This window comes from Artemia sp. Qi Xiang Cuo, chromosome 9, assembly GCF_049724085.1.
Source record: "Artemia sp. Qi Xiang Cuo chromosome 9, ASM4972408v1, whole genome shotgun sequence".
In the NCBI taxonomy this organism is placed as follows: domain Eukaryota; kingdom Metazoa; phylum Arthropoda; class Branchiopoda; order Anostraca; family Artemiidae; genus Artemia; species Artemia sp. Qi Xiang Cuo.
In genome coordinates, this window is record NC_142802.1 from 52151309 (window position 1) to 52176045 (window position 24737).

A 24737-nucleotide genomic window follows, 5' to 3' on the forward strand; every position below is an offset into this window, starting at 1 on the left:
CCCTCCGTTTATGAGAACTAAAACCAATACTGCCTTTCTATTAGCTTTAAAAAGTCAATATTTTACGGATTATGATAGAAATATTTCATGCCCAGTTTTAATGCACCTGATTATCTTGGGTTGTCCCACTGTGCTTCCGTTTGAGATACTATTTTTCTATTGTGTCTATTATCCTATTGTGCTTCAGCTTGAGATACGAGCTTTACTAGTAGACGATAATAGTTTTACATATTCAATACAAAATTAGAAAGGCATTTAGTTGAGTAATAGGGTTTAGTAGTGAACATCAACCTTTTTTTGTGATTTTAGAATGGCGCCTTTTTTTAACTTAGGTTTGGTATGATAAGTGTTGTAAATATGTACTTGGCTTTTCAATTCTTTTAGTAACCTTAATTGGAATAGTAAGAGACGACCTGCCTACAACCTAAGATTATGACATCATTGCCACGAATCACGAACTGTTTGACCCTTGATTAATCTCCAACTTTAAGATTATTGCGCAGAAGATACTAATCAATGAAAGAATACATACCGAATAATAAACAAAATAAAAAAGGGAAATGTCTGAGTAAATTGCTCCTAGTTGAAAGAACACAGATTCAGCTTCTATATTTATTGCAAATCATTGAAAGATTGTTAAGAAGTGGTCTTGGCCCCACCCTTCAATAAATTTACTCAGTTTATTTCCGTTAATACAAAAGTCCAAATCCAAGAAAGAAAAACAAAAAGTTAAACCAAAGAACCCAATCATGCATCTTAAAGCACTTTACCCGCACTTCTTTCTTACCTCACTGACATGCCGATGCTTCTGCCGAAGTCTCACGGGAGAAATAATATCAATGTCAGAAGCCAGAGATAGATCTTCGGACTCTCCATCAGAGCCTATCCGAGGATTGTCACTCACTAGACTACCTACAAAATTACAACTATTAAAAACAAAAAAAATAGCAATAGTGATCAGATACAAAGATGAAATTAATAGATGAATACCAAAGACGCTATTGGTCAGTTCGTACAGATAATCCTGCAAAAAGCATATGAGAATACAAATGGTGGTCATGTTACAGTAACAAGAAACATGATAAGTGGTAATCTTGCTCATGATCACCTTAAAAATATGCTTTCTGTGGTAAATCTTTTTTGCCGTTTCAATTAAAACATTCTTAAGCAATAAGGATAATTTCTTAATCAATAAAAAAAATCTGCTTTCTTTTGTATTTTACTCTCGACAAACAGGAGCTCCATGGCACAGCGCATAGCTGTTTCTTTCTGGAACTCAGAGAACAGTATTTCTACGTGAATAAAGTTCTCAGAAATGAACCTACAGCCGAGACTAGGATCCACTCATGTCCTATCCCCACTATTTTCTAAGCTTATAAGGTTTGAAAGATCACGTGAAGATTTAAGTCAGGCTAACAATTCTTCTAAAGCTCTAGAAACCACCTTAGCAAAGATACGATCCAGAAGAAACATACTCTTAACCAAACTTTTTTTTTCGACACTAAGCTAACGCCCTTGAAAGGTGTCTTACCGGTCACGACGGGGTGGAAGCAGAATCTTGAAAACATCTTCCCGGGCCCTAATTTGCATTTTAGATCTAGGCCTGCCCGCTTCAGTGGCCTAAGAAAAAAACAACAACACCTCTCAAAAAACTCATCTTTCTTATTCAATCAATCAATATCTTTATTGCCCAAAAAAACACACAAGGGTTCAATACGGAGTAGATGAAGACACACACACACAAAAAAAAAACAAAAAAAAAAAAAAAAAAAAAAAAAAAAAAAACACACTCACAAAGAAAACCATACTACCGAGAACAGATTCAAATATTTCTACTAACACATAGCAGGATGGAGGTTATCTGTCCTATCAAACCTATAGAAATAGCGACTGCGACGCTGCTTAGCCACGGTCTGTGGCTCAGTTAACTCGTAGGCTGACACTAGTCTTCTGTTTCTAGCCCATAGGGGTATATACAAAAGAAAGTTCATGGAGTGAAATCTACGAATCTAATAGTCTTTTTATCAGTTGCTGTAAACATATTCCAAAATAGTGTCAATGCGAGGACATGGGGCATCGCAAAAGCGTTGTACACAGGGGCGAGAATATGCTTGCTGTAGCAAACTTTACAGCAAACTAGCACACCAAACGCTTTTCTAAGTTTCTCACTTAGATGAAAGATAAGGAGTGCCCTTGTCGTTTTTACACTATCCCCTATCGGAAGATCGAGATACTAAATACAAGCAGATAACTGAACACTCTGATATCCTTATCATACGCATCCAACATCGCCAACAGATTTGCCGCAAGTAAGTACCTCGCTCTTGGAAGCATTAAAATTGAAACCAATTTCGGCATACTCCCTACTAAGCACAGAAAAATTCTCCTCAACAGACGATACAGTTCTACTTAAATGCAGGATGTCGTCAGCGTAATTGAGTATGGAAAAGTCCAAACCTTTAAAAACAAAACTAATTCTAGCCTTTTTCAGGGGTGCAACCACACTATTATTATACAATGATGGCGAAGTTACACCACCCCGGCGGAATCCTTTCCAAACTCTAATCACGGCTTTACACATCACATAACCATGACGAGTAGGTACTTTCACGACAACACATAATCTCGCATACATATTTTTAAATACCCGCACAATTGAACGATTGAGACTTCGCTGCTGCGCACTATACAGCAAATGAGAATGCACACTAGAATCGAAGCACGAGAGACATCATGAGCCGCAAGGACCAGAAACTCGCCATTATTCTCTATATCCATTAGAACGTTGGCAAGTATATAATGCATGTGTTCCCGACTATAGCCTTCCTTAAATCCAAACTCGTTGTCCGGAATTGAACAAGCCTTATTTATGTCCATAATCACTAGTGACTCCAGTAATTTACACAGAACAGAAGAAACTATTATAGACCTATAAGAACAACATTGCCGGCTATCTTTATCTTTTTTCGGAGCAGGTGTCAATGTACCGACACAAAAAGAATCTGAGACTATACCAGAATTAAAAATGATTTGGCAAAACAAATGTAGATGCTGCAGCAGCTTATTACTTGCATGTAATGAATGAAAACCACATAATTGATCATAACCAAGCGAGAACTTTTTTCGAAGGTGAATGATAGCACTATAAATATTAGAGGCCGTAACTACAAAACCAATATCTGATTCAGTATCAACAAGACTATTCACTAGTAGTGATTCCTAGCGGGTTTAAGACTGGATCATATCGAGAAAATTTTCGCTGGTGAAATAGTTGATCCAGTCACTCTCACTTGGAAGCTCTGAAGCGACACCTTTTGACTTATTTCCCCCAATGAATCTCCAAATTTCATTTGGGTTAGTTGCAAGACGCTCTCTCCTGCAGTCAATAATCTCCGCTTTGTGATTGGCAAGACACTTAGCAAACAGACGTTTGGTATATATCCGTATATCATTACTGGGATCAGATTTTTGCCGGGCGCAATCATTCCATATTTGGTGCCAAAACTTTGAAGATTTGCAACTTTGCTGTAAAACCGAATTTATCGACCAGCCGGGTATTTCTGAACCCGAACGAACTTTACGTACAGGAATGGCACAACGCTCAACGCATTGCATGTATGATTTCACTACAGTAAATGGTGATTAGAATGTTTTTCTCCGACTCGATGAGGTCTGAGGATTGTTGCAGCAGTTGGAAAGGGATCTTAATTTTGTCAATTGTGGGATCAAGCTCTGCCTTATATACAAGAGCATTTATTATTTTCTCCCAGTCACATTTGAATTCCCACTTCCGTTTCTTTTCATCTTTTTTAAAGAGAACACTATCAATAACAAAACAGTTGGAGATTGGTAAATGATCCGATACCGATAAACGAAACGAAAAGCAGGAGCGCTGACATTTGTTGCGGTATCTTCTTTGTTCAGTCTACTAATCATATTATTTTCGTACGACGTCATAAGAACAATATCAGGGAAACAAGCCAGAAACAGTTGGAGCACCGTTGGAAAATATGCTCTTTCAAACATTGCTACAAGACAAAATCGTATTTTCGTGCTGACAGCTCTGTGCTTTGGTTTGAATATGAGAGGCACCTTTCGAGAGTACATAAAGAAAGGAACAGATTTAGAAATTATGGAATTGCAGAAACTCAATGCAACCAATGCAAAAATTTGAAGCCACATAGGAAAACCCAGGAAGTGTAGTAATCCAGTATTATTATAGATTTTATTCACATAAGCAGGTTCAGCGATCCGGTATATTTTGTGATACTTGCAGGAGTGCGAGTAATGACCGTTTATAACGAAGGTCTAATTCAAGCCAGCTTCTGAAATTTATAATCCCAGCAAGTCGAAAGAAGGTCTTATCACTAAAACCTATTCGGAGATTGACTGAAACAGATTTTGGAGATAATAAAGAAAAGGTAAAGAAACGGTACAAGACTTCATAGTCCAGACCGGCGGTGCTAATCTCCATTTCATAGCCCTTTAGCCAAGAAGCACTATGGAGGGGGGGGGCACCCATCCACTTCTTTCACGCACCCTATCTTTAGAGGCTTTGGGATAAGCCAAATGACCGGTTTTGGGTGGTCACCTGATATCCTTCGGCCAACTACAGAAGGGATAGAATTTTGGTAGGAAATTTATTGTTACAATCAAGGAAGCCATTATAGAAGAGATAAAAGCAATTCCTCAAATGCTTTTTACGAAAAATCATGGAAAACTTTGAGCTATGCCTGAAAAGAGTTCACGAAGCCAAATTGGGGTCATCTCAGACATCTATTCTAGAAAAAAGAAAAAAAGCCCTATATTACTTACATTTTAGCGTGAAGATTTAAATACAGAGAACTATGTATAATTAAAATTTCACAAGATGATGGCTGGCACATTGATCGAACACAAATCCACCAAATTACATCAGAGGACATGCTGAGGTATGATTACTGTTTGGAGACTTGTCACTGACATGTGAAGATACAAATAAAAGATATTCGACCTTGCAGATATAAAATTCCAGAACTAAAATTGCAAAGGACTAATACTTTGAAAAGTGAAAAAAGGAAATATAAGAGTAGATAACCATACACAGAAATGGCCAAAGGGTGTCACTCAGACCAGGAAAACGGATAGAATAAACATAAAAACAGCTCATTTCTTCTTATTTTTCAAATTTATACATTTTTTTTAAATACAAGCAAACAGAACCACCGACACGAAGCGTTTGACTACAAAATGATAAAATACAGGGATAAACAACAGCCATAATAGCAATAATAATCATTTGCAGTATCCCTCTGCGGGTAACCAACACACTATGTAGATGACTATGAAAAAAAAAAGAATAGACGAAAAAGACACTGGCAAAAACAAAACACAAACTATAAACACAAATTCCCGGACAGCAACAACATGGCCATCCGGTGAGTATATTTTCATATATGCAAAAAAAAGAATAGCAACAGATATTTTAATATGTCTTTTATTGATTAATCAATGCTTTACTTTAATCAAATCCTTTGAAAAAAAAAAGATTAAATGACGAGAGAGACTAAGAAACTAAGCTACTCAGAATGTAAACAAACAAAGATTGCCTAAGCTAAATTTTGGAACACTACAAACTTGGAAAGTTTTCCAAGGGATTTTGAATTAAAATCAAGTTGCCATCAAGCCTTGGCTAATTGGAGAAAAAGCCAAGACAGATAGTCTTAGTGAGAGGCAAAGCTGGCATAAGCCTTTTTCAGGATTGTATAAAAATAACGTCATTTTCACTTGTTGATAGATACTCTATCATCCATCCATCCATCCATCCATCCTAGGCCAGAACTAAGGCAGATAGTCATAGAAGTAAAAGATGATCAAGATTTTTGGGTTGACTCATGACGGACAATGTTGACTGGAGTTGTATGCAAAACGGGGGACTGAATTTGCTTGGACTCATTGGCGAACAAGTGACCTAAGCCTAACAGGCTTGCTCACTTAAAGTCTCAGGCGGACTACCGTGCTTTAGGATTGACACATGACCGGCAAGTCCCCTGGTCCCCTGGTCCGCAGGTGAACGGAGAGACCTATAGTTTTCCAAGTTTTCCTAAAATTCTGAATTCTCATTTGTAATAATGATTCGTGTACCAGTCCGACTGATTGTGTTTAAGCAGCAAATAAAAAGGACTTGAAAATTTTCGGGAGAAATGAAAATTGCCGCTTCCTCTAAAACACCAAGTAAGAACTTTACGTCCATACTGACGGTTTACAGTTGCCTGCCTTGTATGCAGAGTTCCAGAGGTTCGGGTCCAACCGATGGCAGTTTTTTTAAAGCAAATTTTGATTGCTTGTTAAATGTCTTTCAAATTCACTTTCACTTCTATTCCAGCAGTCTTAGATCATTCCATATATAATCTAATAGGATATCTGAATAAAGACCCCACCCCCCTCCACTCCAAGGAAAACCAATCGTCAGCAGAATATCTTTTGGCAGCGTCAACAAAGAATGTAACAGCAAATAAATCAATGAAAAGCAAAACATTGACGAGCTTCATAAGTATTCTAATAATTGTATCTTCACGGCTGTTAGTTAACATGCAAAAATAAACGAGAATCTGGATAATTCAGATTTAAAAATAGCTTCAGAGTTCCATCAACGGGAAAACAGTCCTCTCTTGAAATTCATACCTCAAGAATTTAAATTATTAAAACTTACACCTAGTACTTCATTTTGGGTTTCATAATTTAGTTGTTCAAAGCCCCCCCCCCCCAAAAAAAAATAAAAATAAAAAATCGACCTCATTGTCTCAAAGGCTTTCATCCTGAAGAGAGATGGTCGACTAATATCCTTTTTTTGAGTTTGAGAAGTGAAAAATATCTAATCTTTCTACGGGATGTTTTACTTTTATTAAACTTAGAATTATCAATTAGAAACAAATTACAAAAAAGTAATTATATTTTGGGGAAGATAAATTCCCTGAAGCATGTTCATTCTGTAAATGAATTTCGAGAGTTAAGCCCAAAATTGAAAATATTTGTATGTTTAGACGGGCTTCCTATATCAACGAAGATCGAAAATTTTTGTATCATTCCATACCCGACATTCAACTTCATCAATTTGTTGAATTGTATTTTTGAAATTAGGTGTAAAAGGTTCTTAAGATTGAAAATTCGCTAAAAATTGTTGAAAAAGGGACAATTTTCCTATTTTTTAAGCAAATTTAGAGTCTTCCCCAAGAAAAAGTCTAAGTAATATCATAATTCTGGCTCGGTAAATGGATAGATCTGAGACTAATGAATCCAATGATATAGGTATTTTGTCATTTTTGCGCAAGTTATAGCTGCAGGATTGTCGTAAGATAAGTGGTTTCAGAGGAAACACATACCTTAAGGCTTAAGCTTATAATACTTCCCAAGCTTAAACAGATCAGGTTACATAAAGAATCAAATATAAGCATGATGTAGATCATAAAATCTCAAGATTTAAGAAATTATAGAAAGAGGGAGTAAAGGACATTAAGGGAAAAATCATAAAATCTTAAGATTAAAGAACTACACATAGAACGTTTCAAATCCAACATAGTACTACCATTACGTGAATAAGAAGGAAGGGGAGATACAAATAGAGAGAGAAGAGCGGAGAGTGGGAGATGAAAAGTGACAGAAGCGATTGCGGGAGAAGATGATGGAAAGACTTTGTGATGAGCAATTTGTGATGAACTCATTTTCTAGGTTAGGGAAGGGGGTTCCTGGTACTTGAAAGTGTATTTATAGACCCGAATAAGAAGGAAGGGGAGATACAAATAGAGAGAGAAGAGCGGAGAGTGGGAGATGAAAAGTGACAGAAGCGATTGCGGGAGAAGATGATGGAAAGACTTTGTGATGAGCTTCAAATACTATCAAAACACTATCAAAACTCCAAGAGGAGCAAATGCCTAACTGGGTAAATATTTTGACAAAATACACTACCATAGGGAACACTAGTGTTCGGTTTGTATAGTGTTTCACAAAAAACAGAGAGTAAAATTTCAGAGCGCATAATATCCATTGACAGAACAAAATAGAAAAGAAGGCAAGCACAAGTATAACAGAAAACCTTTAACAGGTTTCCAAAAAAGAACTAAGCACTAAGACCTTAATATAATGAAAGATTATTTTGAAACCTTAAAAGCGTTTCAACATGTGCAATCATTAAGAACATGAACAAAAACGACATAATCACGTGCAAAACATTCCCGTATGATATTATCAAATACAATAAAACGTGACAAATTACACAGAATAAAGGAGATGATCAACCAACATTACAAAAAAACAAGGCGTAGTAGTATAAGGGATTATAAAGGATTTTCCAGCAAGTGTTGGTGTCATTGTGAAAGCCTCACATTTTGAGCTTCAAAACGCACGGCTGTTAACATCAACTGACAGATATAACGGCTTTATATGACAAAATTGCAGGACAATATGTAAAAAAAAAAAAAAATCAAATATTCCAGAGAAACTTGACAAAAACTTAAGTCGAATATTCCTTTTTTGTAATCTCTTCGCAAAAGTTTAGCTAAATATACAACTTTACATGTTAGATTTCTTCTCAGAATTTAACTCATTTTTTAGGTTAGGGAATGGGGTTCCTGGTACTTGAAAGTGTATTTATAGACCCGAGCATCCACACTTTAAGTACTTTGACACGTACTCCCGAAGTGATTCCTTGGTTGTATCTCACTAATCTTAGGGATATGCCTCTCATATACCTCTTGTGGTTAAGTGTGAAAATCAACTTTATCCAGTATTTAAAGAAATTGGGAAAGAAAAAAAAGGAGTGTGGTTGCTAATACTTTAAATAGACAAAATTCACTTTCTCGCATTTTTCTCGTAATATTTTCGATTTTATTCTTGAAAGTCTATGAAATTTTCACCAATTTTAATTTTAAAATTAATTTTAATTTTAATTTTGAAATTTTTATCTGAGGCTTCACAATGATCCCTTAAATTAAAAACGATATCTTTGCGATGTTTCTACCTGAAATATCTGTAAATCGGTGTTTAAAACTAATACATCCATAATTAATAAAAACCAATAGAAGTCTTAGACCAAGAGCTCTAAAAGTTTACTTTATTACTTAACTCTTAAACTTACAATAGCATAATAAAAGAGATATCATACCTGAAGACCTGTGACTAGAACTTTCCAAAATTCTTGAATGTGACCGCGTTAGCCTTTTGCCGTTTTTGGTGAACACAGAGCCAGTCCGATTTCCTAGAAGATAACCAAATAACATGTACAAAACCTTAATCGCAAAAGAATAATCAATGCTGGGCTAAAAAATGGCATAAATGGTTTACAAAATAAATTGTACTGTAGATTTTTCCTTTTTTCACTTTATTGATGTTTATCAAAAGGTAAATCCCAGAATAGTAAAGCAACTTAAAATGATGAGGGTCCTCCCATAACACCCAAGAAAAATTGTCTAAGCACAATTTTATTTTGATAGAGACAATTAAGCTCAGTGGGATAACCCCCTATAATTGAAATAGTTGTGGTAAAACTACCACAAAACAGTATCAATAAGTAAATGAAACCCAAAACAAACAGCAATGAAAATAAGTCAAACTCAAAACGAACAGAAATTAATCTGAGTAGGATTCTAAACCCTATGCTTTTTAAAAGCCAGAATATAATTTGTACTTTATTGAAAAAATTCAAATGAATTTACTGAAAAAAAATGTGCATTGTCAGTTTAAAATTTTAATTAATTTTTGATTTCTTAAAGTTATAAAAGTGAAAACATTTAAAAGAATTTTTTTCAGTAAAGTAAAAATTATATTCTGTCTTTTAAAAAGCATGGGGTTTAGAACTCTACTCATATTAATTTCGCTTGTTTTGAGTTCAACTCGGTTATTTATTTTAACTTTTGCTTGTTTTGGGTTTCATATATTTATTCATATTGATTTGTGATAGTTGTATGCTTGGTAGTTTATTTGATTCTATTTTTGCTAATTTTTGTTTTAATGGAGTTATTTACTTTTTTTGAAAAACTTATTTTGTGGAAAAAGTTTTTTTAATTTACTTTTGTTCGTTTTATATTGATACAGTCTTTTTCAGGGAAAAAGACTGAGCCTCTTCTAAAGTCAAACAACCATCCCTTCCATAAAAACCTTAAATACCCCCTGGGCATAACTTACAACCCTTTTCCCTAATCTCTGGACTTTGTTTCAACCCCAAAATCCTTGTTATATGATATTTAGACTATTTTCAATAGAATGGCTATCTCAAAATTTCTATTAGATGCATTTCAAGACAATATGACGTGTGTGAGGGGGGCGAGGAGTAGTTGCCCTTCGATCAATTTGAATCTTAAAAAGAGCACTAGAGCAATAGACACATAAATCAAACAGTTCGTGGTAACGAACTGTAAGTAAGGAGCGACCCGGCTCAATGGTAACCGAAACTCTAGAAAACGGGTTTTTGATACCAATAGATACATCAATAGAATCAAATTTCAATGCTGATTTCAAATCTATAACTTTCATCAAGTTTAGTGCTACCCATCAAAAGTTACCTGAGAAAATTTATCTGATTTTCAAAAAGGGGGAAAGACCCCCTAAAAGTTATAGAGCCTTAATGAAAATCACACCATCATATTCAGCGTATCAGAGAACCCTATTGTAGAGGTTTCAAGCTCCTATCTACAAAAATGTAGAATTTTACATTTTTTGCCAGAAGAAAGATCACGGATGCGTGTTTATTTGTTTTTTTGTTTTTTTTTTGTTTTTTTTTCAGGGGTGATCGCATCGAACCAGTGGTCCTAGAATATCGTGGGAGGGCTCCTTGGGACGGAAATTAAAAGTTCTAGTGCCCTTTTTAAGTGACCAAAAAAATAGAGGGCAACTAGGCCCCCTCCCACGCTCATTTTTTCCCAAAGTCACCTGATCAAAATTTTGAGATAGCCATTTTGTTCAACATAGTCGAAAATATAATAAATATGTCTTTTAAGATGACTTAATCCCCCGAAGTTCCCAAAGGGAGGGCTAAAAGTTATGAACTTTACCCAATGTTAATATATAGTATTGGTTATTGGGAAGTATACAGACGTTTTCAGGAGGGTTTTTTTTCTGGTAGTGGGGGGGGGTCGGGGGGTATGTTGGAGGATCTGTCCATTAAGGAAGTTTTTATGGGGGAAGGGAAATTGCCATGAAGGGGGCGCCAGACTTATTTAGCAATATTTATTGGTTATTGGGAAGTATACAGACATTTTCAAGAAGGATTTTTTTCTGGAGAGGGGGGGGGGCTAGAGGAGGGGGTTACTCTGGAGAATCTTTCCGCGGAGGATGTTTCTTTGGGGTAAGGGACATTTCTATGAAGTGGGCGCCGGATTTCCAAGCATTATTTAAAAAACGATAAGAAATTAAATAAAAAAAACAAGTTTTTTCAACTGAAAGTAAGAAGCAACATTAGAACTTAAAACGAACAGAAATTATAACGTATGTGAGGGGGTTCTCCCCCCAGTCAATACCTTACTCTTTACGCTACAGTTTTTTCAGTGCTTTCAAAAGAGCTATCTCTTCTAATTAAACGGCCTTTGTGATTCAGGGGTTTGTGAATCAAATTTTTTTTAAATTTTAACGCAATGAGCGCGGTATTGACTAAGGGGACAACCCCCTCATATACGTAATAACATCTACGTAATAAAAAAACAATAAAAAAAAACAAGCGATACGGCTCAATAGTAATTGAAACTTTTAGAAACGGAATTTTGATGTCAATAAATGTATCAAAAGAATGTGTTTATAATGCTGATTCTAAATATATAAATTTTATTAAGTTTAGTAGTACTGATCAAAGGCTACGAGCCTGAGAAAATTTACCCGATTTTTTAAAGAGGGGTGAAACATCTCCTACATGTGAAAGAATTTTAATTAAAATCACACCGTCAGATTCAGCGTATCAGAAAACCCTATTACATAGTTTTCAAGCTCATATCAAGTTTTGATTCAGAGTTCAGAGAGTTAAGAGCAATTCAATCGGATAAAATAAAGGATTAAATATGAACAGCTTGCGTAACCAATTTTTACCTGTGTGTGGCTTTGTGCCAAAATTGTGAATATCTTTTTCGAAAACAAGAAAAATAACTTATTGCTTTGTTACAATACTAGATCAAATTAAGGACTACATTTGTGCATCGATAAGATCCAAAGTGTGAAAATGACAAACCAAACATTAGAGGCCGAGAAAATGCAAAATGCCCAGTTTTTGCGAGAAATAAATTTCAAGTTGGATTTATTACCAGCGCTTTCGGAGAAAGTTAATGCAATTCCTGGACTTTCGGATAGCATAGGGCTGGTTAGTGTGACGTCAGACAGCTAGCTTGACGGGTTAAATTCAAAATCTGGGTGAAACGTGGGAACCAAATACAAGCACACTTTATATAAATTTTCTTTTTTCTGCTTAAAGCTTATTCAATTGACTTTAAAGCAACTCCTTAGGTAGGTTTCACAAGAAATGTATGCAAAATGATACTGATCATTGGTGTTTTGCACCTAGGTCAAGCTTGGCAAAGGTACATTTCTCAACATAAATCTTCAAGATTGTACCCGGAGGCCTCTGTGAAGAATAAAGGGCCACAAGACACAGCAGCGCCCCAGATCAAGGGGGGACAGCACCCCTTTGTGGATGGAGAGGGGGACGTGGGGGTGATCATAGGCTATAGGCTATGATGAATATTTCTACAAATAAAACAAAATATGATCAAAGTGACTGTTGTCAAATCAAAATTGTAAATCACAACTACATAGTCACCTTCACCTACAACAGTCTAGTTACCCCTTCCCCACAAATGCTTTATATAATGCTCAGATAAGATTGTCAGTTGCCAGTAACCTACTTTGCCTAGGCTAGCTGTAATAACTTTTGATAGTATTAATATTTAATTTATTCAAGATTCAGCAGCTACCCATATCCAGGGGGGCAGCAACCCTTTGTTGACCAAGACGGAGGTGAGGATGATCATGTATGATGAATAATTTTAAATTTAAAGCAAAACATTATCATAGTAATTTTTTTAAAATAAAAAGCTTTACAATTAGGCCTACTTGAAAATCTAGGCAAAAAAAAAAAAAAAAATCAAATCTGACTTATGAATTCATGAGTAATACTTCATATTTTACATATATATATATATATATATATATATATATATATATATATATATATATATATATATATATATATATATATATATATATATATATATATAAAATATAATTTATAAATCAGATTTAAATTTTGGAGCTTGGATTTGAGAATAATTTTGATTTGACAATAATCACTTTAATTATGTTTTGTTTTACATATAGAAATATTCATGATATAGCCTATGATCACCACCACTGCCCCCTCTCAATCAACGAAGGGTTGCTGCCCCTCCCTCTGGATATGGGTAGCTGCTGATCCCTGAGTAAATTAAATCATCATAGAAGAATCCTGATACAATCTTGATGATTTCAGCTGAGAAATGTACCTTTGCCAAACTTGACCCAGGTGCAAAACACCAATGATCAGTATCACTTTGCATACATTTCTTGTGAAACCTACCTAAAGGACTTCTTCGAAGTCAATTGGATAAGCTTTAAGCAGAAAAAAGCAAATTTATATAAATTATCCTTGTATTTGGTTCCCAAGTTTCACCCAGATTTTGAATTTAAAGCGTCAAGATAGGTGTGTGACGTCAGGACGGACCAGCCCTATTGCTGCCTTACAATTACAGATGAATAACATTAGTACACAGCTATCTAGCAATGCTGAGACAAATGAAGAAATTAAAAAAGAGCTGGAAAATGTTAAATCAGACCTAGTAATCATATCTGAACGAGCCAACCAGCTCGAAACAGAGCAGAAAAGAACAAATTTGATTATTTATAATTATACTCCGCAACACCATGGCGAGTATACTGTGAAGCAAGAAATTATGGATTTATTAAACCGTGCTATGCCTTCTCCCAAAATAAGTCGATGTGATGTACGTGACATTTTTAGATTGAAATCAGGGCCAGTAGTAGTGAAGCTAAACTCGGTCGAAATCAGAGACTACGTCTTAAGAAATAATTCCTTATTGAGAAAGGCAGGTCTATCGGTGGCCCCAGATTACACAGCTAAACAAAGAGAAGCCCGTAAACACTTAAAGGAAATTATGAATCTTGCACATAACGACGGCCGTGATGCAATACTACGAGGTGACAAGCTGTTTATCCAAGACCGACTATTCAGGTACGATAGAAAGGCTGTGATTGAGGTTATATGTAACTTGGCGCCAGTTAAAAATCTTGGTCCACTCCCTAGTGCTAGACTCCCAAATTACCCTGCTGTTATCACGATGGGGCTAGATAGCGATGCCAGTAATAGCGATGCAGAAACAGTGATATCATCAATAGCCTATTCTCAGGCAGTATCGGCAACTAAAAGACCTGCTAGTGCTGTTATTAGCCCTAATGACCTACATCGACCAGGCACTCATAACGTGGCACCCAGAGGAAACCATTCTCCAAGAAAAGAACTTAACAGAAGACCACACAGTGGTTTTTCCCGTGATTTTGTTGATAATAGTCAGCGAGTGCTAACAGATATTAATAGTCGCAGTCGTGAGTATTACCATTTTGCCTTTTCCTCGACAAAGACCAGGAACGAGAAACTCCAAGAAGTGGCTAGTGATATTAATGCACTGAGAGAAAGCGTAGATGCATAAGAAATAAGGAGCAATATACTCAGTATAGTGTCATGGAACATACAAGGACTACGTGATAAGCTGCCTAATTTATATGATCAATTACTTTCTTTTGAAGTGATTTCGTTTATTGAAACATGCAACGATCATTCTCCTATATCACCTCTCCCAGGGTATTTGGTTGAACAGGTTGTGTATAAACCAGCAAAAAATAATAGACATTATGGTGGTATTTTGGTTTTGATTAAATCATCAGCTATTGATGGTTATGAAAGAGTTAATAGTAGATCTGAAAATTTACTTTGGCCGAGTATTTGTTTCAAACATGGGAAGAGATTAATTTTGGGCGTTGTGTATATCCCTCCTCAAAATAGTTCTTATAATCGAGAAAATACTTGGGAAATTTTAGATGATGAATTGTCGCTAATACAAGAAAGTTATAGTGATTTTGAGTGCGTTTTGATGGGGGATTTCAGTGCTTATACTGGCGTTGAGGTTGAAGTTCCAGATTTATTAATCTCAGATGTAGGGGATTTGGTCCCAATTTGTTGTAGATTACCGCGAAGTAATAAGGATGAAAAAATAAAAATAAATGTTTGGGGAAGAAAGCTCCTGGCGCTTTGCGGGGAAGATGGTCTGATCATTGCGAATGGAAGGTTTGGAAATGATAAGGGTCTGGGCGAGTTCCCTTGCCTTTCGGGCCCAACTCCAAGTGTTGTAGATTATGCGCTGATTAATACGAATTTTGTACCCGAATCGATTGATATTGATGTACTAGATTTAGTTGGATCCGATCATAGAGCTATTAAGCTTGAGCTGAAGACTGGGAAGCTTCAGGATGTTGTTCCTCGAGTTAGAAATTTATCTAATGGGGAGCTTCGATTAGAGGGCTTAGGAAAACGAATTAGATATGATTTAAATGATAATGATTTTGAAAAATTTAAAAGGGAGCTTATGAAGTTGCATATAACAAATAAGTTGAAAGCGTTAGAAGAAGATGGAAAGATATACATGGTATAATTATGGAGTTAAATGAAATAATTTGCAGTTGTACAGCATCGTGTAATCTGAATAAAAACGAGAATAAAAACGAGCGATATTTTGATTTGGACAGTAAGTTAATGAAAGAAAAGGTCAGATATTTATTGAGTATTTAAAAGAATGTGATAAACCTGAAGAGCAAAGTTTAAGATTAGCCAAATATAAAGATAAAAGAAGAGATTATATAAGGTTAATTAAAAGGAAAAAAGAGTTTGAGATTAAGAAGAAACTGGATAATGCAGATGATTTTAGAAATAATGATTTTAAGAAGTTTTGGGGTTATATAAGGAATGATATTGGAAATGAAAAAGGAAAGAAACAGGTGGCTCCAGACGCCAACTCATGGCCTGATTACCTAAAAAGCTTGGAAGATGATTGCGCAGAAATGCAAGAGGTAACACATACCACAGAGATGGTTGTTTATCCTATGAAGGCACATGATTATGATTTAGTAGGGGAAGTGAGTAATGATGAGGTTAAGTTGGTATTCAAGAATTTAAAAGGAGGTTCGGCTGCGGGTGTTGATGGTGTACCAATAACGTTATTTAAGAATTTTCTTTCAATTTTTATGTCGATAATCGTTTTTCTTTGTAATAAGGTGTTAACTTCAGGACAATGGCCAAATGAGTAGAAGAGATCATTGCTTACGCCGCTTTTTAAGAGAGATAACCCTAAGTTGGACATGAATTATCGTTTAATATCGCTAGTCTCTGCTTCAAGTAAGATAATGGAGTAAATACTAGATACAAGGCCCTCTAAAGGGTTAAAAAAAAGTAATATAATACAAGAAGAACAAGGAAGTTTTAGGGCAGGGTACGGAACAGTAGATACAATATTTATTTTAAAGGCATTAATTGATAAATATGGAAAGGGAAAAACTTGTCTTTATGTGGGATTTCTGGACCTCCACAAGGCGTTCGACAGTGTCGACAGAGCTATTAAAGGATGCCCTGTTTAGAATTGGCCTCCCTCATTTGTTTGTGAGGTTGATAGTGAGTATGTATATTTGTGTGAGTGGAATCGTGTTAGTTGGTAACAGGTTTTCTAAGTTTTTTTATATTAAGCTGGGTGTAAAACAAGGCAGCACTCTTTCTCCTAAATTGTTTAATATTTTTATTGGTGTTGTTGATCATCTAGAGAATAGATGGGCTCCAAATGTTAGTTTAGGGACCCATAAACTGCCACTACTATTATTTGCAGATGATATTGCTTTGGTGGCTAGCCCACCACAAGATCTGCAGACGCTTTTGAGTCTTATAGAAGAATATTTGCAGATGAAAAAATTAAGGCTGAATGTTGAAAAGAGTGAAGTTGTTGTTTTTAAAAAAAGGAAAACAAGTGGCAAAGATAATTATAAATTTAAATTCAATAATAAGGAACTGAAAGTAAGTAAAAGAATAAAATATTTAGGATTTGTTTTATCGGAAAATGGAAGTTTAAAGAGTCATATTGATGAACTAATTAATAGAGGTAAAGTGGCCATGTCTGCAATTTTTAGAAATCCGACGATAATGGGAATTAAAAACCTAAAAATGTATAAAAGAATATTTAATACAAAAATTTTACCAGTATTAGAATATGGAGCGGAGATTTGGGGCGGAGAAGCGGCACAGAAGTTGGAGTCCCTCCAGCTCCAGTATTATAAAAGACTGTTTGGATTACATCAGACAACTCATTCACAGGTTCTGAAAGGTGATATGGGCCTGTTTTCGTTAAAACTACGTAGGTCTATTTTGATGCTTAGATTTTGGTTGAAGATCATTAGGTGTAATGAAGATAGACTAGTAAGTGCTGCTTATTATCAGATGTTGACCTATGGTTCGAAACCGTCGTGGCCATCCCAAATTAGGTCATTACTAGAAAGAGTGGGAATGGTTTACTTCTAGAATGACGGTCTTGGTTCCCCTGATCTACCAATTTAGTAAGCCAGGTACGATTAGGGTCAAGAAATTCAGTATTGGCAAGGGCTGGTTTTAAATACTGCTACATTGAGTGATTATAATCAGGCTAAATCTAGTTTTGGAGGAGAAATTTATTTTAAATTTAATTTACGGACTATGATTTTATGTCAATGGATTCAGCTTAGGGCGAAAAGCCTTCCGATCCCGAGCAGCCACAAATTGTTCGATAGGAGGATAGTACATCCTGATGGTCCGAATGTGTGTCCTCTGTGTGGATATGAGGACGAAGATTTGGACCATTTTCTCCGAAAGTGCCCGGTGCTCTCTGATATAAGAGAAAATTACTTATATGTGATTGTTTTGCTGCTTTCAAAAATTTTACAAAGTAGTAATCCAACAACAATATTTCGTATTGGTGCGTACATAGAGAAGGGATTAGAAAGAAGGAAATGTTTTTACATTTAATTATTATTAATTACATGGCATTAAAGTTACTTTTTTGGTAATTTACCAGAAGGTATTTTTCGCCATGTATCACGTTAATGTGTGTTTCGTAATTTGCTCTGTTGTAATTTTTCTATTTTTCATAATCTTTGTGTGTATATGGCTCTTGGGCTTTTGAAATACACGATCTATCTATCTATCTATCTGCAAAAATCTGCAACTTTGTATTTTTTGCCAGAAGAAAAATATACGAATATAGAAGTTAGTAACGTAAGTTAATCTGTAAATTACGTCATAACCAAATTTAGAGACAGCCATTTAGCAAAAGAGAAGTAAAATTTTTATGCACATTTTCTTTACTTATTCAATGAGGTGAGCCAAAATAAAAGCTGCATTAACTAAAAAAAGATCAGAAATTAAATAAAAAAAAAACAATTTTTTTTTAACTGAAAGTAAGGAGCGATATTAAAACTTAAAACGAACAGAAATTATTCTGTACATTAATGGGGGTGTGCCCTCCTTAACGCCTCGCTCTTTACGCTAAAGTTTGACTCTGTCTCACAACTTTATTTTTTAAAACAATAAAAAACTTTAGCGTAAAGAGCGAGGCGTTGAGGAAGGCAGAGCCCCTTTCATATACGGAATAATTTCTGTTCGTTTTAAGTTTTAATGTCATTACTTGCTTTCAGTTTAAAAAACTTGTTTTTTTTATTTAATCAAACAGTTCGTGGTACCGAACTGTAAAGAAGGAGTGACCCGGCTCAATAGTAACCGAAACTCCAAAAAACGGTATTTTGATACCAATAGATACATCAAAAGAATCAGATGTTAATGCTGATTTCAAATATATAAGTTTCATCAAGTTAAATCCTACCCATCAAAAGTTACGCGCCTGAAAAAAATTTCGCCGATTTTCAAAAATAGAGGGAAAGACCCCCTACAGGTTATAGAACCTTAATGAAAATCTCAACATCATATTCTGCGCATCAGAAAACCCCCCAGTAGAGATTTCAAGCTCGTATCTGAAAAAATATAGCATTTTGCATTTTTTGCCAAAAGAAAGATGACGGATGCGTGTTTATTTATTTTTTTTTTTCCAGGAGTGATCATATTGACCCAGTGGTCCCAGAGTATCGTGGTAGGGCTCATTGGAACGGAAATGAAAATTTTTAGTGCCCTTTTTAAGTGACCAAAAAAATGGAGGGCAACTAGGCCCCCTCCCACGCTCATTTTTTCCCCAAAGTCACCTGATCAAAATTTTGAGATAGCCATTTTGTTCAGTATGTTCGAAAATATTATAAGTATGTCTTTTAGGATGACTTAATCCTCCGAAGTTCCCGGGGGGAGGGCTGAAAGTTATGAACTTTACCCAATGTTAACATGTACTATTGGTTATTGGGAAGTATACAGACGTTTTCAGGGGAGATTTTTCCTGGTAGTGGGGGGTGGGTGGGTCGGGGGTTATATGGGAGGATCTTTCTATGGGGGAATTTTTCATGGGGGAAGGGACATTGCTATGAAGGGGACGCCGGACTTCCCAGCATTATTTAAAAAAGATCAGAAATTAAATATAAAAAAACAAGTTTTTCAACTGCAACAGCAGCAACATCAAAACTTTAAACGAACAGAGAATATTACATATATGATTGGGTTCACCCCTAGTCAATACCTCGCTCTTTAAGCCAAAGATTTTTTAGTACTTTCATAAGAGCTATTTATTCTAATTAACGTCTTTTGTGATTAAGCGGTAATTTTTAAAGAATTGGAACAAAATTCGAACTTTAGCTTAAAGAGCAAGGTATTGACTAGGGGGCGAACTCCCTAATATACGTATTAAAAATACATGAATATAGAAGTTCGTTACGTAAGTTAATTCGCAAGTTACGTATATTTATTACTAATAAAAACTTTCGTAAATAAAATTAAACAAGTTTCGAGAAAGCCATTTAACCAAATAAAAGTAAATTTATATGCAAATTTTGTTTTAATTATTCATGTACGGTGAGCCAATATCAAAACCTGCATTTATTCAAAAACGTTCAAAAATAAAATAAAAAAAATACTATTTTTTTAGCAGAAAATACGGAACAAAATTAAAACTCCACCCTCACAGAATTCAGTTTATATATGGCCGTGGCTCTCCCTTCCTTAACACTTCACTCTCAACTATAAATTTTGACCTTCTCACGACTCAGTTTTTTTTAAACAATAAAAAGATCTATCATAAAGAGCGAGGCGTTGAGGAGGGGACAGCCCCTTTCATATACGGTATAATTTCTGTTCGTTTTAAGTTTTAATGTCGCTCCTTACTTTCAGTTAAAAAACTTGTTTTTTTATTTAATTACTTTAAAGAGCGGCAATTTTGTCGCAATTTTGTACGCAAGTACTTAGCAATTGTTGTTTTTAACTATCAATACAATTACACAGTACTGGTTTTAACCAATCATAAAAGCTCCTTGAAAAATAAAAATAACAAGTAAGTTCCGTACACCATTGTAATCGCCTTTGTCGAAACTTAGACTAAAGGAAACTTACAATCCCCCTTCACTATAATAAAAAGGACAATCATTTTTTTTATGGATAGCCCTGATAAGTCCTAATTTTTCTCCTTTCTTTTTCTACGCCGCTAGCCGGGAACTGGACCAAAATACAGAGCTTTTTAAGGGCTCATTTAAAAACTAATTTTCACATTTAATCCCTTTTATAAATTCAACTTGATGACACCATCGAAGTGCCATTTGAAGCCCAAAAAATTAATTTCGAGTTTCTTTCCAGTTTTCTCATCAAAAAATACCAAATAAGGGCTTTTCCAATAAAAAAGAATAAAAAAAATTGTATTTTCCAAATTTAGGCTGGGACAAGAACCAAGAGGACACTGGCACACTCCTCCCCCTGTATTGCCAACACTGGATTTAGCACCTACGCAACATCAAAGAGAGATGTTCACAGTCACATTCCAAAACTGGTGATCATTTAAGCGTATTTTATGTAGATTTGCATTGAAAAGATCACTTAAAGGTAATGTAAATAAATATCAACCCATCAGTTGCAGCATGTCAAACTACCATACTATAGAGGTTTCAAGCACTTATTTATAAAATGAGGAATTTTGTTTTTGTTTTTTTTTTTTCAGAAGAAAGATAAAGTTTTTTTATGTTGTTTTTTCCCAGTAGAGATCCTAACGAACCAATGGTCCTAGAAGATCAGGAGAGGGCCCATTCAAAGGGAAATCCAAAGTTCTAATACCCTTTTTCGGTGATCAAAAATAATTAGGTTGGAAAAAGATACAAGTTTTCAGAAAAACTGCATTTTTGGTATCTATTACATTTAATTACCTAAATATGACATCATACCATTATCCTGGCCCACCAAATGTGCCATTCAAAAGTGGTATATTCTGCCATTTTGTGGAGCAAAAAAAAAATTTCTCCCGAATAAAACCAACTTCATATTGATTGCAAAGACAACATATTGATTTAACAGCATCAAAATTCTAGAATAAAAATTCCTAGTTTGTATTTTTCTTAAAATCCCAGAGCATACCATTGAAACGAGAAAGGTTAAAATGAAAATCAACTCTAGAAGAATTCAAAGACGTTGCATTTAAGACTGATTAGTAGAATCAGTATTATGTATGTAAAGTTTCATTATTATGAAAAACATTTAAATTCTGGAGCGACACAACCCATATGATATTGGTTTAATTCTACACGCAAGTACTCTTTGCATTCAAATTATTTAATAGCCTCAATAATTACAAAAATTTTTCCAATCATTAAAAAAAATCAAATAAAAGTCATTATTCAACAGTCACCAACAAAATTTGTCCTTGTCAAAGAAGCTGGTAAGTTATGTGAAATGACGTCATCTTGTACTCTCGCTGTAATTGGCTAAAATCCAAAAGTCAGCTGTGCCTCAAGAATCTATATAACAAACGCTATTACATCATTACATCTCATTTATAAAGTAACTTTACTGTCAAGAGCAACTCGTAATTTTAATTTTGTGAAGCATTGAACAGTGAAATGGCTAGTGCGTTTGAGCTTGTTAAGAATTCTACAAAACCTTATATTACACGAGCATCAAATACGCTGTTACATTTGAAGCTTGATTATGACTTTGACCTAGATACAGCTATGAATGCAGCTATCATTGAATCAGATGATGAGTGGAAAATGCCAGAAGAACCGTACACCAAAAGACGACACGGAATATGCAACAATAGCACTACTAGAGGTGGGCAGATCGCCAAAAATTACAGAGAGAGAAAAAAGAGCTATGTCCAAAGTCTGAGAAATAGAATTGAAGAACTTGAAAAAGGAAATAGGATGATAATGGAGGAAATAATCCAAATAATGGAGGAAATAAAGGAAATAATTTCTACTTGAAAGTTGAACCAAGATCTCGAACATTTTTTGGAAATTCTATGCCTTGGTAGCCAAAATCTTTGTGAAATTCGCTGAAATTTACAGTATTTCCGTTTAAAAAGAAGAAGCAAAATTTATTACTTTTGAACTTAGTAAATTTTTTTATTTTTCATTTTCTACATCTAATAAAAATATAATACTAATAAAGCATATTAATTATGTTTAGATATCCGCTAGATTTCCTTTCTCTTTTGTTTGTAGTATAGGGGAGTATAGTTTTTAAGCGGAGTCCCAAATTGAATCGGGTCTCTCGACGTAGTATAATTAGCTTGTTTGAGGATGATGTGAAGCTTTACAGCGATATCGCATTCCTAGTTGATGTGGCTCTTTTACAGGGAAACTTAAATGCATTAGTTAATGGCTGTAATTCGAATTGTATGGTTATAAACCAGGGGATACATCAAGTGGTGAATTAACTAGCAAGAGCAGCAGCATGCCATAATCACATTGATAATGTAGAGGCATGCTCTCCTGATTTTGTCACGGATATCGATGTTATTTTCCATAAGTTTGACACACAAGCATTATATACCAATTTTGTTCAGCGTAGATGAAATGTCCAGAAATTATGTCTGTGAGGATGGCAACCCTCCGACCCGTTAGCACAAGGGTTGTAAGTTATGCCCTGAGGGCACATGAGGTTTTATAGAAAGGGTCAACGTATAATTTTCAGAGGGGGATCATAGGACTGGTAGTGAGAATTTCTAATGCCCTTTTTAAGAATCAAAGTGATTGGAAGGGAGCTACCCCCTTCCCCTAATTTTTTTTTTATTTTAGACCAGGGCACTTCGTACAGAAGAGTTGTAGTAGAAACATCGAAAGAGGCTCATTTGATTGGAAACTGCAACACCTAGTTCCCTTTTTAATAGTCGAAAGTGATTGGAGAGCAACCAGTCCCTTCCCCCTTGTGCATAACCATTTTGTTCAGCATAGTTGAAATGCTGAGTAATTATGTATTTGAAGACAACAGCCCCCCAAACGCTTTAGAACAAGGATTGTAAGTTATGCCCCGGGGCATACAAAATTTAAATGAAAAGGGTGGTCGTATAAACTTCGGAGGGAGTTCATTGGATTGAAAATCAGAAGTTCTAGTGCCATTTTTAAGAATCGAAATGATAGATGGGAAAATAATCGGTGGGCAACTACCCCCTTCCCCCTTACGGTCTATTTTCCCCAAATACATTTGATGCAAATTTTGAGATAGGTATTTGTTCAAAACCAGTCCATAGATGACATAACAAGGGCTTTGGAGTTGAAACAACCCCCCAGAGTCTGGGGGCAAGGATGGTAAATTATTCCCCAGGAACATATAAGCTTTTTATGGAAGAAGTGGTTGTGTGAACTTTAGAGGAGGATCATTTGATTGGAAATTTAAACTTCTAATTTCCTTATAAGAGTCAAAATTGATTGAGGGCAACTAGCTCCCCACCCCCCTTGACACCCTTTTTTCTCTAAACGCATCCGATCAAAAAAGTGAGATAGCCATGCTGTTCACAACAAACCAAAGAGCACATGACAATGCCTTCGGGGTGGACACAATCCTCCAGAGTCCAGGGGCAAGGGTTGTAGTATTGACAGAGTGGTATGTTCCTTACCACAATTGCTACAAAATAAATACAACTGAGTACTAAAGGCTTCTGATAACCCAGACCCTTTTCAAGCTTGTTAAAAAATATTTGACATATGACAACACACCCCAGAGAAGCAACAAGAAGAAGAAGAACGAAAATACTATGAAAATAGTTTTTTAGAGGAAAATACTATGGGCTAGAATCCGTTCTTTACTATAAACTTTATTATAGTTCTACTGCAACCATGAACAAGGGAAACAAATTTTCAAGAGTAATTAAAAAAAAAAAAAAATTAAAAAAGAAGTTTTTCAAAGAAAAGTAAAGGCCATATTAAACTTAAGATCAGTAGAAATAGTAACCTACAATAATTCAAACTTGATGCGAACAGAAATCATAGGCAGCGCAATTGCGCTGCCTAAGTAAAGAACGATGTCGGCACAATGTATTATTTATTTATTTGTTTTTTGTTGTCTATACCAGGGCACTTCGTATCAAAGGAGTTGTCGTAAAAACTTCGAAAAGGGCTCATTCGATTGGAAATAAGAGTGGCTAGTGCCCTCTTTAATAGTCGAAAGTGATTGAAGGGCAACTAGTCCTCCTCCCCACGCCCATCCTTCCTCCAAAAATATCCAATAACAATTTTGAGATAGCCATTTTGTT

At 35.3% G+C, this 24737-nt stretch overlaps 1 protein-coding gene across 2 annotated transcripts in view; it reads right to left on the reverse strand.

Moving 5' to 3' along the window:
* The window catches only part of LOC148948784 (cyclin-dependent kinase 17-like), a 148473-nt gene that overhangs the window by 28854 nt on the left and 94882 nt on the right, over positions 1-24737 (reverse strand). The window contains exons 3-4 of one of the 2 annotated variants that reach the window (XM_089094088.1): positions 9140-9232; positions 788-912 (exon numbers count right to left, since the gene is read on the reverse strand). In XM_089094088.1, coding sequence (XP_088950214.1) covers positions 788-912; positions 9140-9232 — 218 coding nt within the window. Of the gene's footprint in view, positions 1-787; positions 913-7944; positions 8053-9139; positions 9233-24737 lie in introns of those variants that run through there. The other variant, XM_089094090.1, reaches the window with a different exon arrangement.